Source organism: Pezoporus flaviventris, unplaced genomic scaffold, assembly GCF_033815535.1.
Source record: "Pezoporus flaviventris isolate CSIRO_AGI_PZ_B2104156 unplaced genomic scaffold, CSIRO_AGI_Pfla_v1 ptg000036l, whole genome shotgun sequence".
Lineage (NCBI taxonomy): Eukaryota > Metazoa > Chordata > Aves > Psittaciformes > Psittacidae > Pezoporus > Pezoporus flaviventris.
In genome coordinates, this window is record NW_026892584.1 from 38,084,072 (window position 1) to 38,099,727 (window position 15,656).

The 15,656-nt window shown below is 44.0% G+C and overlaps 1 protein-coding gene across 4 annotated transcripts in view; it reads right to left on the reverse strand.

Annotated features, from left to right (window-relative positions):
- Positions 1-15,656, reverse strand: part of BCL11B (BCL11 transcription factor B) — a 91,936-nt gene that overhangs the window by 71,581 nt on the left and 4,699 nt on the right. For 2 of the 4 annotated variants that reach the window (XM_061463957.1, XM_061463959.1), the window contains exon 2: positions 5,576-5,944. In XM_061463957.1, the coding sequence (XP_061319941.1) occupies positions 5,576-5,944 (369 nt within the window). The remainder of the gene's footprint in view (positions 1-5,575; positions 5,945-15,656) is intronic. The other 2 variants (XM_061463958.1, XM_061463960.1) reach the window with 1 other exon arrangement.

The following is a 15,656-nucleotide window of genomic DNA, read 5'->3' on the forward strand; positions in this document are numbered from 1 at the left end:
AGGGGAGAGCCACTGCCACTGCAGGCTCCCCTGACGTGCCCCCCGCCCAGCTCAAGGCACAAGCAGGGCTCTCGGTGAGATCACCCAGGTTGTTTTTCTCCCCACGAGCCAAGTCAGGACCTCAGATGAGGTCTCCTGTGGCAGGAGGCTTGCTCGTTAACCCCACTCTCACAGGAGCAGTGGCTGGCATCTCCAGTGTATTATCCTCCCCATACTTCTCAGCAACACCAATTAGCAAAACACGTTGCTAAATACCTGGTGAAGCAGCAGAGGAGGAGGAGGAGGCCACGTAATTCCTCTGAGCTCAGGGAAAGCCTGGCTAATGCAAGGGAAGAAACAAGCCCAGAAAAGCCTCACAAAAAGGATTGCAGCTACAGCCCGAGTTTCTCAGGCACTGTTACCACACACTTCTGGAAGCCTCTTCTTCTTCACATAGTGTTCTTCCTGGCCTGGCTTTGACAAATCACTCCCGCAAGACCCACCACCCTGGGGATGTGCTGGCAGGAGGACTGGATGCCATGGCAGCCTCGGGAAGGGAATGGCCCCTGAGATCTCTGCCAGCTCAGCGCTGTTCAGGACACATCTTGCCAACCTGCCTGACATTGCTGCCACAGGCCTCGGGTTGTTTCAGCTCACATTTTCCTCTCCTCACGTGTGAAGACATCACATCACGATGGCTGGTTCAGTCCTACAGTTAATATGGGTGCGCAGGTCCATAATGGTACATTGTAAGTGAATGTCTCAGGGTAGACAGCAATAATAATTAGCTGTCATGATTTGAAAAAAGGATAATCCATGCCATTGAGTTAACAATCATTCACACAACACACATGGATTTAACTAATCTTAATTTGGAGAAAAATAACAATTCTAAATATATCAAATAGCCTATTTCATGGCAACCTGCAGCGGTGTTTATCTCTGGCTTCCAGCACATGCAAGTTATTTAGTTTCTCTCACTGGCAGTTTTACCATTCAAAAGCCTGAAATGAACATTCATGGAGCAGGGGTTGCAGTTAAATCCTGCCTCTGACAGGGAGCCTTTTTTCATGGTGCACATCTAGTTCAAGTACATAATGTATGGAGGCCAGCACTGGCGGCCGGGATAGGATGAACGAGGAATTCCAACCAACCCTCTCCCCTTCCCTAGCACCATTTTTGCAGAAATTAGCTGCGTTGTCTTCAAGAACCATTGCTGTTGGTGTGACTATCTGTCCATGAGGGTACGCTGCCCTGACCTTGAGGACCAGTCCGTGAAGCTGATGAAGGTCTGGTCCAAGTGGTGCCTGCCCTAAAGAGTCACCAGGGTTCTCTAAAGCCATACAGCATTAAACACAATCTGACTGATACTTCTTCTTTAACCTGGATTGCTTCAGAGAGCCCTGCTAACAAACAGCCTGGTGGCCCACAAGCCCAGCAGCACCATGAGGAGGACAGGAAATACCAAAGGCCAAAGGACAGCAGGAGCCACCTCCCTGAGCCTTCTTCAGCCAGGACAGGTCACCTGGTTAGGCCCAAGATCTAATAAATATGAAATATAAAAAGAGGTATAAAACACAACAGTGGTGTAATTTTTTTCCAAAATACCTGCCAGCGGTGAAGTGAAAGAAGCAGTGACTGATAACTCCCAGCCAACCCATTGGCCCGGCTGTGTTTTGCTGTGCAACAATCTGGTACATCTGTTTGATACTAACACACCCTCTGTACAAGAGGCAGAAATTGTTTTCAAGCAGGTCAGCCAATTCGAAAAAAAAGATAAAAACTTTACAGGACAGACTGCTCCTAAGCAAGTCACGTCCTCCCAGTGCCAGCTAACATGCTACTACACACCTTACCAACAGAAGTTACTAAATGAAATGCCTTGAAAAGCTTGGATTTTCAAGTTACGAGTCAGGAAAAGATGTCAGAAAGTCTTTAAAAGCTTATTGCAGAGATAAAGTTGCCTTTGTCTCTACTGGTACCTGGAAAAGTCAGTTGGAGATTTGCGTTGCATGCATGCAAATACTAGTGGACTCCTGAGCTGTACCTGTCCTCCTCAGAGTGGCTCAAGTTCTGCTTTGTCATTAAGAGGCATTCAGTGATCAGAGCGAATGGAGTTACCAAGAAAGAAAGAAAGGCAAAAAGAAAGAGAGGAAGAAAGACCTCATGACTCCAGAGCATCATGCACCAAGGTGAATGCTCAGCATGGTGCTGCATCCCAATATCCTCACTCACAGAGGGAAGAGAGGTGCAATGGCAGAGCCAAGTTTAGCACTTGACGTACCCTCACTGCACTCAGACATGGGAAGCTGTAAGGTTTGGTGGCTTAGTCACACTGCAGAAGGCTACACAAATCATTCTGAACAAATAAAAAGGTCTACAAAAATAACAGAAGATTAAGGAGAGGAGCTGAAACCTATTTGAGGGCAGCAGTGGTGGCAGCATATTTCAGGGAGCTGGAGTGGCGAGTGGGTGATTTCTGGCTTCCCTCTTCAAATATAAAGACTCAATTATCTTTGAACAGCTTGCTTTACACATGAATTGACACATTTATTTTACAATAAATAACTGAAAGTTATCTATGTTTCCTTTACTGTTAATCTACACAAAGAAATAATAAACAGAGCTTGTCTACAAAAATGCAACTACTGCAGTCCTCAGAATTCAATTAAGCTAAAATAATTAATGCTTCCATCATATTAAATTACTTTATATATTTGAGCCACTGAAGTTTGTTTTTTTTTTTTATTCTTTAATCTTTTTCTCCTTTTTATTTAATAAAAAAAGTTAGTTTTAAAGTGGGGGGGGGCTGGCTAGGAGGGGAGAAAAAGAGCACGATTTGCTGTTAAAATGTAATGGTCTCCTTTAGCTGACACAGCATGTAGAGTGTTTTGTGCCTTTGATTAAAATAACGTTTTAAATGCTTTGAACAAACATATCTCCCCATACTTCTAAGGGATTATTTTACATATTTTTTGGTGGAATAAAGAAATTCATTCTTCCTGTCACAGTACAGAAAGGCTAAGAATATCTTTCGTCACATATAAAGTAAAAATACTGTAGGCTGCTGCATTATTACAAAAAAAATAAAAATAAAGGGAGGGGGTGGTGGGGTGGGAGAAAGCTGCCTTAGAGATTAAGTTTCCCTTTTATGAAATCGTATTTAGTCTCTTTTTTTAACAAATCTAACAACAATGCTCTACAGCTGCTCACTGGGAAATACCTTTAATGTTAAATGCAGATTCTGATTTTCTTGGCTAATGCAGAAAGCCTTTCTATTGAAATATAAATAAGGGGTTTGGTATATCCCACTAAAGCCTTTCCAGTGAATGACTTCTGTGGGTTTTTCATGGCTACCCTCCACGGCTGTAATGTGAGGCTTTCATCCTACTATTGAAAACTATCTACTGCCATTAAAAAAAAATATGGAAGGACACTGCACCTTTTTATCTTGGAGCTGGGCTCCTAATTGAGAAAGCATTATTACAGCACTGTTTAGTGGATGTCCCTATCTCCATGCACTGCTGAGAAAATGCCAATAAAATGATAAACCCTTTTATTTTTCTCCATTCAAAATCTCTCCTACATATTTTCATTCAATACTCAGTTTAGTCTGAAAGAGATTAGGTGCTCCAGATTGGCTTTTAAATATTTTTTTATGCCTTTTCCACATGTGAACATCCCCTTCAACCCTCCCCCAGCAGATTTTCTGCGTGGCAAAAGAGTTAGTGATATTCATGCTGACCCCCGGTAGCTGGGATGGGACAGCACGCTCTGCGCTGGATGTAACACTGACGTATTTCACTACAGACTAAACTTGGGCACAGATTAGAAAAAGATGAAATCTGGGCTGAATGACAACACAGGTCTCCTGGACCACCCTTACTAAGCACTGGGCACCCTCTGGAAGGGGCTGAGCACCATCAGCTTGCACAACAGCTATTGAAAGTGCTCAGCACCATTCAGGGGGCCTTCAGCAGACTGGAGGAGAAGGTCTTGAGTACTTGTCTTCTGTTCCCACCAAATGGGAATGAAATCTAGCCTTCAAAGCTGCTACACCATGAGGTAGTCATCTCTGCCAAGAAATGCATTCACAACTGCAAAAGGATGAGGAAAGCTGAAAAAGGATGGGGAAAGCTGAAAAAGGACAGGGAAAGCTGAAAAAGGATGAGGAAAGAATGGGGTCAAGGATGTAAGCAACAGTAAGGTTGCTTACAACACTGCAGCACAAGCTGGAAGAGCTAGTGCCCCCAAAGCTAAGAGCTACCCCAAGCCAAGATGGTGGCTGCACCCAAAAAATATTCCTAGAAGACAATAAGGTAGTAAATGGGTGGCATGTGGCCTCTCATTAAGAGGCAGATCATGTGGAATTCAGCAGTTCCTTACTTATATGATGGCCAAGCCCATCAGAGATGGTGGGACTGATTCAGAGACCTCCAATGCTAAAAGCAGGAATCTCTAAAGCTTCAATTGTAAAGATAGGAGCCTCTCACAAGTCTTTTGGGGATCCCCTCATGGGAGCAACTCTACTACAGGCAGGACCTGGACTGCCAAATCTAATCCCATAGGACAATTCCTAGAAAATCTGGGACAGCAGTAGCAAAGACAAATTGCCACAGGTCTTCTGTATGGGACACAGTCAATTTGAACAAAAAAGGGCCTTCTGAGGGGAGATCCTCCTGTGTAATATAGAATTCCTACTCAGTATGAGGGAGCAGAGCCTTCCTTTCACTGCTGTAGAGGAACACACCACTGCAAAGGGGAGAAACGCCCTGCTTAACAAAGGAAGCCCCACGCTGGGTGCTCTGCTGAACCACCATGCATCAGCTCACCCAGGCGGGTACCACCACACACCTGCCCACCTCTGACCCAAGGAGGTCCTCTGAGTCTTAACTGCACCACATACAAGAGTTTCAGAAATGCCCGCAATTTGCTCACCAGAGCCAGCCTGTGCTCTTCTCATTCAAAAGCCCCATTTGGGGTGCGCATGTTAATGGGGGTGCTGCCCAGCCAACTCCAGCTGTCTGAAGAGACCCAGGACAGCAGACACAGGCAGCAATGCAGACCAGGAAGCTGATGCCTACCTCAGTGAAAAGAGCAAGCAAGGACTTAATGAACCCCTGCTTTAGCCTTTGCAACTAAATCTTCCCACTGTGGCCAGTAGGAAGAGGATTTTTCCACTGACTTCAGTAGGGCCAGGATTTGATCCTTCCCAGTGGGACTGCATGTGACAAAGAGAATCTGATCTGGACTGAACTGAGCATCTCACCAAAGTCCCCTATCCCTCCACCACTGTTACTTGCTTAAGGACGCTCCTGAAATGGCTCCTGACCCCAACTTTCTGCTTTTTCCTACATGTACAGACTGCCCCTTGGTTCTCCCAGAGGACTGAGAGGACCCTCTCTCTGGGAGCTGGCAGATAGCTATAATTAAATATGGTGGACAGCCCTCCTGAGTCCTGTGCAGCCATGGGGATCCTCCAGGATGATGGCTCTTACAAAAACCTGCTACTGAAGCCTCTGTTTCACAGCACTTTCTAGAGGGCTCTCGTTAAAAGATTGCCTAGTCAGTTGATTGAGTGTAAAACATGCTGTACCTGCAATGTTCTCCTGCTTGGGGCAAATTCCTTTTGTAGGCGTGAGAAGACGGTCTTCTTCATCGGGTGTGACTTGGATCCCGATTTCCACTGGCTCTGATACTTTCCTGAGCTCGGCACGTGAGGAGGGGGGAGGGCTGCTCTTATCCATGCTCTTTTCATAGCAGGCACCACCAGTGCCATTGCACTGTTTTCTCTTGTGCTCTATAAAAACCAAGATGTCTCCCAGCGGGAAGTTCATCTGACACTGTCCACAGGTTAACAAGTCGGGGTCTGTCCCGCCTGCAGCGATGCTGATGCCACCCGGCTCTGCTATTGCCAGGCTCTCATCCTCATCGGCGAGTGCCGGTTCCACATGGTCAGCCTCTGCTTTACATGGACAAGGAGAAAGAGGGAGGAGAGGGGTGAGGGGAGAAGAGAAAGAGATTGCTTTGAATGTTCACAGACTCTGAAGGATGCATCACAAGAGGCCCAGCCTTCCTCCCTTGCCCCAAAAAGCCAAGTTTGATTAGATCTTTCTCTTATTTTTCAGCTTTTCTGCTCTCCCAGAATGATTTCAATGTATTTTGCAACCAATCGTGCCTGAAACAAAATGGAAAAGCTGACCTGGCATAGCTTTCCTGACAACTCCTTCCCACTGCTGCCAGCGCTGCAAGGATATCAGCAAAGAGCCATTTTGCAAACGTTCGAGCCCCAAGTCACTTTCTGAAATAGTTTCTCTCTTTTTATCCCACCTTCTCATTCCCACCATGTCTCCCAGCCATCTGGCCAAGGCCCCATCCAGCAAAGCTTATGCACCCAAACCTTTCCTCTTATTTCAGAGAGGAGGAAAGCTCATGAGCAAGATCAGGCTCTCTGTGGCATGCAAAATTATTATCACTATGTCCCATTACAGAGACACCTGCACAGTTAAATGACCACCAATTAGCAAGAACTACAGCAAACTATTTGCAAGAGTAAGGTAAGCAGGATATAGTTTCATGAGAAGTTAAGGGGTTTCAGAAGTGTCTACAGTGGGAAAGAGAATGAGGCACTTCTTTAACACACTGGAACATGGGCTGAGCCTGAAATCTTCCACTCAATTTTCCTGATGTCCAATAACCCCACAGTTGCTATATAGATTAATAAAAGCTTTTTGTTTAAATCTTACCCATGGACCTGATGGATTTCATAGCATTTACCCCCAAAGACTGGAAAAGCATTTCTGAGTGACCTACATCAGTTTCTAAGAAATAACCAACTTCTCATTTCACAATTAATAAAACACAGTGTGTTTTTAATGGGTATTTAGAAGATAATTGTTACATTATAAAATAATTATGGATCAGAATTCATTTCTGGGGCAAAATGTGGTTTTTGGATTGTTTTTTCTTGTTCTGCTGTGTAACTGCCAAATCATACAAACCTTGGTCTTCGCTCAGGCAAAATTTCCACTGACTTTTGCCTAAGGCTGTTTTGCCTCTGCAACGACTACAGGATTTGGGCTGAACAAAACAGGAACTAACAGTATGTAAATCAGTGAGTGAGACCTCTAATCGAATCAGGATTAAAGGAAAAATGTTCTCCATTAGCCCAAGCGGTTTGCTTATGGATTTCCTCGGGAAAATAAGTCACACAAATATTTCAAAGAAGTAAGACTGAGATAAACAGATGTTATAATCCAGATCTGGATTCTCCTCCTGGCCAAAAAGAGTTTTGTCCTACTCTTGAGAAAATTGAAAAAAAAAAAAAAAACAACCAAAAAAAAAAACCCCAACCACAGGAAAGGGACAAGAGGTAGAAGGTGAAATGTATTACCTGGCAACAAAAATGGTTGAGCCTGGAAAAAGGCATTTTAGAAAAAGAATTGACCCCATTTTTGCCTTGCAGAATAAATAATTGATCAGTATATCTACCAGCTGTATTGCAAGTTGTATCAGCTTATCAACAGCAAAGCAGAGAGCAGCAACAGCACCAGTGACAGCAGAAAAGCACAGGGACCCCAGAGAAGCCCCCAAGCACAGACCATCCTGCTAAGGCAGATGATGGACACAGGAAGGCCCTTAATTTCCCCTTAATTTAAGTTTAAACGGAGTTTGAAGACAATTCTACGTAATTAATTCACCAATTTATGTCATGAAAAGGTGCCTCCTTGCCTTAGTGAAAATGTAACCATAACCCTGCGCTGAACAGGGACTGCAGGGAAGGGAGCGGATGCCTGCGAACAGCGTGTCACGATGCAAAAGGTAATTATTTAGTGCTGCGGTTCCCTTTAATGATCTAACATTGAGCAATATTGTTTATATTGAAGAGAGCTTGCACCTTTAATTACCAATTACATATACATCATTTTAGAGCCAAAAGAAAAGGACTATGAAAAGGGTCCTTTAGAAATGTGCGTGGTATTTGTAGGAAGAATTCCTATTAAGGGGGAGCAGTGTGTCAAAATATTAAAAAAATACCCATAAAGAGAGGCACGCGCAGGCATGCAGATACACACGCAGGAGATGGGACAAAGAACTGGAAAAGACAACACAAAAACAGGAACTAAACCAAGGGTCGTAAGAGGGAGAAAATGCTTGTTACCATTTTTACCTAACATTCCTGTACAGCCTTCAGATTGAAGTGCATCTCTTAAATTGCTAAGGCTGAAATTTTGGCATATATATATGTACCAAACAAAAAGAAAAGCACAGATTTCAACTTTATTATCTTTTTAATGTGAGGTTTATTATATTTTTCTGCCTGCTATTTGAATTGTGCTCTTCCAAAAAGGTAGCAAAAGTGCTGCACTTGTAAGGGTCCTGAGCAGGCGCCTGTGGAAACATGAAGGAGGTTTGACCAACTAAAGTGTTACAAATTCTTTCTTTTCAGTTCTACACTTCATCTGAATATTATTTAAATCCACATATGCCTATTTGCTTCCACTTGCTCACTCTCTTTCCAAGGACTCTGCAATGGCACTTTTTTTAAATAACATCTGGTATTCCTTCATATTTTGTCAGTCGTCACATTACTAAAAATCAGCTTTTTGTTTTCTTGGTATGCTGGGCCCGCGTGATCAGTAGTAATTGGGTTTCAAAATATCAAAAGACTTTTTGCTATTAACTCTATTTCTGATTTGAGCTTAATAAATCATCAAGCATGAGACCAGCCATACACTTAAGAATGCAGAAGCTGTATTATATCCCCTTATTCAGGACACGGAAAACAGGCATAAAAGAATGAAAAACAAAATACTGAATAGATCTTCAAATGCATTTTATCCATGTCAATTTGCATATTTTTTTTTACTAAGAAAAAAAAAAAAACACACAAACTCTTCCTATTGACAACTCAAGCCATTAAAAACCTACATTCAAGTAACATTACAGGAGAGATTTAAAACCCACAAAGGAAAAGAGAAAAAAGCCTGCAAGTCCAGCCCATAACGCATCGGGTCATGCCTGGTTAATACAACAGCCAAGATCCTAGGCTGTTTAAGGAGTCCTTTAATACCAATAGGACAATTTAGGCCAGTCTCAATCTAAAATTCTGACTCCACTTGTGTCTGTGGGTTTCAAATGAGTCGCTTCACATTATTTGAATTTAACTCTGTGGTTTTATTGTTGTTCGTTGGTAGCTGGGTTTGGGGGGAGGAGGGTGTTTCCTCATGAGTATTTATTTAAAATTAATTTGTATTATTTTTAAGAAGGAGAAATCAAGCCACACCAAAAAAAAGGATGGAAAACATCTCATCTTCCTTACGTGGGAAAAGGAAAAAAATGCAAATGAGCTATTTCCAGCCAGGACTCGTGCTCTGGGTCCTCCAGGTGTGCTAAGGTGTGCCCGGCATTTTCCCTGCACCCAGAGATTCCTCCAAACAGGACTGCCTTGGCATTGCCTGCCCAGGCAGAACAACGAGTTAGGGATGTGCAATCTATGGGGACATGAGTGACACTGTTGTTACCTGATGGTTTCATAAAATTAATGCAACCAGATGATCTGAATCATTTGCTTCTACAACTAAAAGCATTACACTTGTTGCCTGGACTCTAAGCAGCATTTCCAGGCTCTCTGGCTGACTACCACACCAGTATACAGTGGACAAATTCCTTAATTCCATAAACGCACTGTCACAAAACCACCAGTGCTCCTACTTCAGCATGGTGACATCATTAGAACATATGTGCCCCATGCAAACAATAATCTCATGCCCAGTATTAAAGCAAATGCACATGCTAAGTACTTTCTGTCTGTCAGATGTTTCAAACTCCTACCCACTAATAGTGAAAAAGACTGTTACTAAAAATCGTTTACAAGTCCTCAGAGGATAGGACCACGGATGCTTGCTGACAGGGTCTGGGTGAGGCTGGATCCAAGCAGCAGCAATTTATTTCCTTGATTTTTTATTGCACTGCAGAACCAAAGTAAGAAGGGATCAAAAAGTTGCCAACCTATTCTCTTAGTTATTTTTCCCATCCCACAGTATCAGAAGGGGGAAGGAAAAGGGGGTAGAGGGAATAGCTTGGTGCTAGGCCAAAGCATTGCGTGTGAAACCTCCTCTCTGCGGCCAGTTTCTGCACAAATCGATAACAGGGTGGTTAAAGCAAGCGCTGCCAGTGCCTTCACCGCAGAGGTGCTGCTGGGTACCCGGTCTGCCCCAGCACCCCAACACAGTCACCGCCTGCCCTCATGCCCACCTGAGGGGCAAAGTGTGGGCTACCCCAGGGGCCACCCATCTCTGAGACAAGCTGGGGCAGCCCGGAGTCCAATACTGGGACATGGCTCACGCTGTCCAGGCATGGGAAGCTGCCTGCAAGTGTGCCACAGTGTGCCAAGCGCACCCATCTCCACACGCAGTCACTGCTGTCTTGAAGGCACATCCAGAAAGAGCTCAGCCTAGCTGGGGAGTGAGCACAAAGAAGTGACTTCCTCTTCAGGGTGTTGTTGGGCCAAAGCAGGCCTGAAAATGATGTCTCTTCAATCAACACCCACATGTCACATTTACTTTAACATCAACATGCTTAACGGAAATAGCTCGCATCACACTCTCTTTAGCTGGGTTATCTCTGTGATCAGTGGCAGGATCCTCACTGCACAAAGACTAACACTGCTCAAAGTGGGCAACGCAGCTCCTCGCCGTCAAAGTTTATCAATAACCTGTTTCCAGAGCCTCCCGCAGCTCCCTGCAGCTGCAAGGTGCAGAGTTGAGCTTATGCCTACATATTGCCTCAGCACCACCCTCAGCAGTTCTAGGCACTGCTTATCTGCCATCAATTTTTTTCTGAGGGTTGAAAAACAATTGTTTGTGGTATTATTTTTTTTTTCTAAATAAAAGTCTGAGGCTGAGTTGGCCAAAAGAACATGATGGGGAAGCCCCAGAAACAGGGGTTATGAGCAGCAGCTCTGCCTCACTTTCTGAGTCTCAGGCATGTGTGAAGTGCACAAAGGCGGAGAGAGCAGCAAATCTCCACTGCACCGCACATGGCCCCCCTGCAGCTGCCGAGCCAAAGCCATCCAGTCACATCCGCCACTGCAGCACGCATGCCAGCCCCACACACTGGACAGTGGCTCAGCATGGCTGGTGGTGGTGGCCCACAGCAGGAAGGATGGAGCCCAGCGCATGGCACAGCCCCTGCTAGGTACTGACAGCGAGAGGACCAGGATGGAGGGGATGAGGACCCAGCAGTGCAGGGAGGATGGGTGAAATAGCCTGCTTCACTCCAACGCCTTTGCACCCTGCACAGCTCTGAGTTAGAGGGCTCTGCTGCAATGCCTTTAATCAGACACCTTTTGCAGGGTAGCCTGAATCTCTCAGAAAGCAGTTTAACCCTCTGTACACACCTGAGATGGAGCAAGCCCAAGCACCTCCACAAAGAGCCAGCCAACACATCAGGGTTTACAGAAAAGAAGAAGGAAAATGACACAATGACCATGCTGGACCCAAACAGAACAAAAGCTAGGAATATCCAAGGATCAGTGTGAATCTCCAGCACTTGTCGGATGTTATTTCATCTGAAACTACGTACAGCGTTAAAGAAGGGAGTGGCGTGTCTCCCCTTAAGTAAACTATACATTCATAAAAAATATTTACTGCTTTTGAGAGTGCAAAATGCATAGGCTCTCCTATAGACAGCAGAAGCTGTAAATCTCTGCAGATAAAAATGGGATGTGATGATGTGATATAAAAGCATTCTTTGTTCCCCAGTGAATACATTTGTTTTATTTAAAACTAAACGACAACCAAGGAGAGAAAGGAGTGCTTGGTGCCGCAAAAGGAGAAGGAGTAGTATTTGGAAACAGGCTTTTTACTGGTGTAGAAAATGATATTGGAAGCACAGATTCTCTACCCGAGGCATGATCAAAAGGTATTTAAAAGGCATGATCAAAATTAAGTAATTAGTTTAGAACATGTATTAAATACACAACTGCTCTGTTCCTTTCTTAAATATCCTGCTCTAAAGAGGCTGTATTTCTCAATTGTGTACGGCACACTGCTGCTTATATACAATTTTCTTAAGCCTTTTTTTACTTTCATTGAAGCATATTCATTATAACATTCAGTGAATTTATGGCTCCTTCCAGTGGCTTAGTAAAAGGGGTCATAAAAAAGTTAAGTAAACCAGTGTGTTTCTTTCCTCTCCCTTAACTTTGGATTCGTTTTTTATACTACGCTGTCTAGTGCCTAGTCTTTGGAAAGTACCTTGGGCATATTCAGCACACACAAATTATCAGCTGCTCCAGGAAAAAAAAACAAACAAACAAACAAAAAAAAAAACGGAATTTCTTGCACTGAGGCAACTACACAAAAGACTTGCATATGTCAAAAACACAGAACTAAGCCCTGTGAATGCTACACCATTAATCAAATCCCCGATCTGGTGTCACTTTTGCCAGTAAAATGATGATATTCTCCTAACCCCCTTCTAGTGGCGCGTGCCTGCAACACATGGAGTGTGTCCCTCTGCTTTAATCTGTTTTCAAATAGCCTGCTTTAGGAATTTTTTATATATCCTTTTGAAAAAAAAAAGGAAAAAAAAAAAGAAGCTGCTACTTAAATCTCCAACAAGGGTCTACAGTACGGTGCACGCACCAGCTTTTCGTGAGGGAGGGCAGACAGTTAGCAAATTTAGCTGATATTCAGGAGCTGAACGCACAACTGCCTCTGAGGCTGTAACCGTGGGTGCCAAGGAACGGTGTGCAGCCTGCCCAGATACATTTTAAGAAAGTAAATAAACACAAAAGAGGAAGGTGCCGTAGTAAGAGAAGCTGAGTGAATCATGCACTTATCAATGCACGCAATTATTGATGCCTTTTCCCTCCCCCATTAAAAAGATACATATATATAAATCTGGCTACAGCCAATGCTGATGCTTCATCAAGTCCTTTTACGGAGTAGCTAACTTTAAAACAGGCGGTAACCCCCAGCCCCCATTTATTTCTGTGTGCTTTCTCTGGAGGCTGCCGAGGGGAGACCAAATTCAACTGACAACTGCAACACAGCCCTGGGGAAACCAAACTGCAACAAAAAGAAGGAATGCTCCAGCAAGGAGGCGGCGAGCCGTTTTGGGGTAGCAGGTCTCTGCAGGGAGACTTTTCCACCAGGCCTCGACCTGGGGGAATGGGATGGTGGGAGGCAGAGTGTGAGCTGGATGGGCAGAGGCAATGGGGAGGAGGACAGGGGGATTGTTGCTTCTCTCGGTAAAAGTTAACAGTCGTGGAATGGAAAGAAAGCCACAGTCAGCAATACCTGAGGTTTTGGGAGGGGAGAAGGGAAGGTTTTCCCCATGGCTGGGGAACACTAGCATCAGCAGCAGCCTGGAGAACTGCTTTTCAGCTTACCCATCTGCCAAACAAGCTGGCTTCAGTCTACAGGCTTCCAACTAGCTCAATTCAAACATTAAACAAAGTAGAGAAATCATCAGATAAATTGCTGGCCCTCTCTACTTAAGAGTGAAGGGGTTTTGTACAGCTGATGACAGCCCTGATCTTTTGTCTGACCTAATTTACTTCTCTTTCAGGTTACGATAAAATTTGCTTTCCTGTCAAGAGATAACCTTGTCCACATATTGCACCCTAAAAATAAGATGCTTGTGCTATGTTAACAATGCCATAACTTGAATTTGTCAGGTTGGGTAAAATAAACTTCCACTGATCAAAGCTCCCCTTGTGTACACCACAGAATTTTATGTTTAGGCAAGAAAGAGTACCACTGAAGTCCCTCCACGATGCGTAAGCCAACTGCAGCAGAGAACAGCACAAACACCACAGAGCAGCCTGGGAGCTGCTCAGCAGCAACTTCTGTATGACAGATGCAATTTTGTGTTTAATTCTCTAGGAAAAAGAAATAAATAAACAATGCTTATTTTCATTTGCGGGAGCTACAGATTTTTTGCTGTAAGGACCTGAGGCTCAAAGTACGGTAAACTATATATTATCAGATCCCCTCGGCAGGGGTACATGTGACTTTCTGACAATGCCAAATTATGTCCATTTGTGTCTGCTTTATTCCTGTGCACACCTTCTCCTAGAACTCCAGCTTCCTCGCTCTGTGTTTCTACATCCACTGGAACAAATGAACGGACCTCCGTCGGTTTTCACACACACACGCACGCACAGAGACTCGCTCATGTACAGGTATCATTACCCCGATCACAATCTGACAACAAATGGTTAATTTAGAGACTGTGTGTTGACAATAAAAGATGCTGTTAAAAACTAATTTTAATTTAAAAACTCCTGTCTGCCCGATTCAATTAATCAGCGGCGATTTAGCTAAAAATAAATTTGTCTGGCTGGCAGCCCCTCTCAGCGAGCGCTCTATAGATCTTCGCATGAAAATCAATACTACAACTTTAGCGAAAGCGTTCTGCAGCAGCGCCGGCGGGCCGAGCCGCGGCGGCCGGTTCCCGGGCAGAGCATCCAGGAGCCGGCCGCCTTCGGCGGGCCGGGAGCTCCCCCTAGTCGCCAGCACCCGCCACTGGCAGCCGGGGCACCAGGCAGACTGCGAGGCAACTGAAAAAGCCAGCAAAGTTTATTTTGGAAAGTATTTTCCCATCTACAAACAACACCGAGAGCAAAGCTATCCAGGTAGGAAATGTGGGAGAGAAGCGAACATCTCGTGCGAGGAGTTCTTTAAACGAAAGGATTTGGTAGCAGCAAGCTCAGCCCTGGGAAGTGCCGCCGAAGAGGTGTCAACTGAATTTGGTAGCCAGTATCAATAATTTGTATGAGCACACGCTCCTTTAAGTCATAATTATTATCAAATACGCCACAACACAACTCTTTGTTCTGCAGAGAAATGCATTTTGTGCAAGACATGGGCTCCAACCATTCCTACTAAAGACAGCCAGGTTGCAAAATCCTAAAGACTTTTATTTCTTGGTATTTAAATAAGGCTGACAAAATATGCTCTGCATCTGCCGACCAGCAAAAAATGCAAATTATTTCTCACCCTCCGTACATCTATTTAAGCCACTGAGCACATCAACCAAAAAGGACAGAACAATCCAGATCCATAGTCTAGTCACCCTGCGCCAGTTTTTACAAAATAATTTAAAAGACCAGGAACTATGAAAATGTGCCAGTTTTTATTTTTCGATCCTGTAAACCCGATACAAATATAGTAAAATGAAAGGTAACCTAGAAGTCAACAGCACACCGACCCTTTTTTTCTTTCCTGTCCTATTTAAAGCCAACACATGTAATGCCTTCTAAAAGCATGCTAAGCCGCTCTGTGCACAACTATGCGGATATTATGAAAAAGTCAGCCATCTCCAAAATAATAATAACTTCCTCACTGATTCTCCACTCATCACTTATATTTTCTTTGCATTAGAGTTGATTACATTGGTGTGGGGCTTTCCTGCAGGAAAAGCACATTAATTGCACTAAATCTAAGTCCATTTTAAGAGAAGCTCCTTGAGGCAATTTGCAAAACTTTGACATGCAAAAAATCATAGGTTTTTATTATTGTGTTTAATGATTACATACAAATACAAAGCAATAAAGGAAACTATTACTCTTCCTAGGGAACCTGTTGACCAGGTACTGAAGAGCCTCCTTGGGAAACCTGGTGCTTTACCTGGAATTGTATGATTTTACTGTGCCTTTCCCTCCC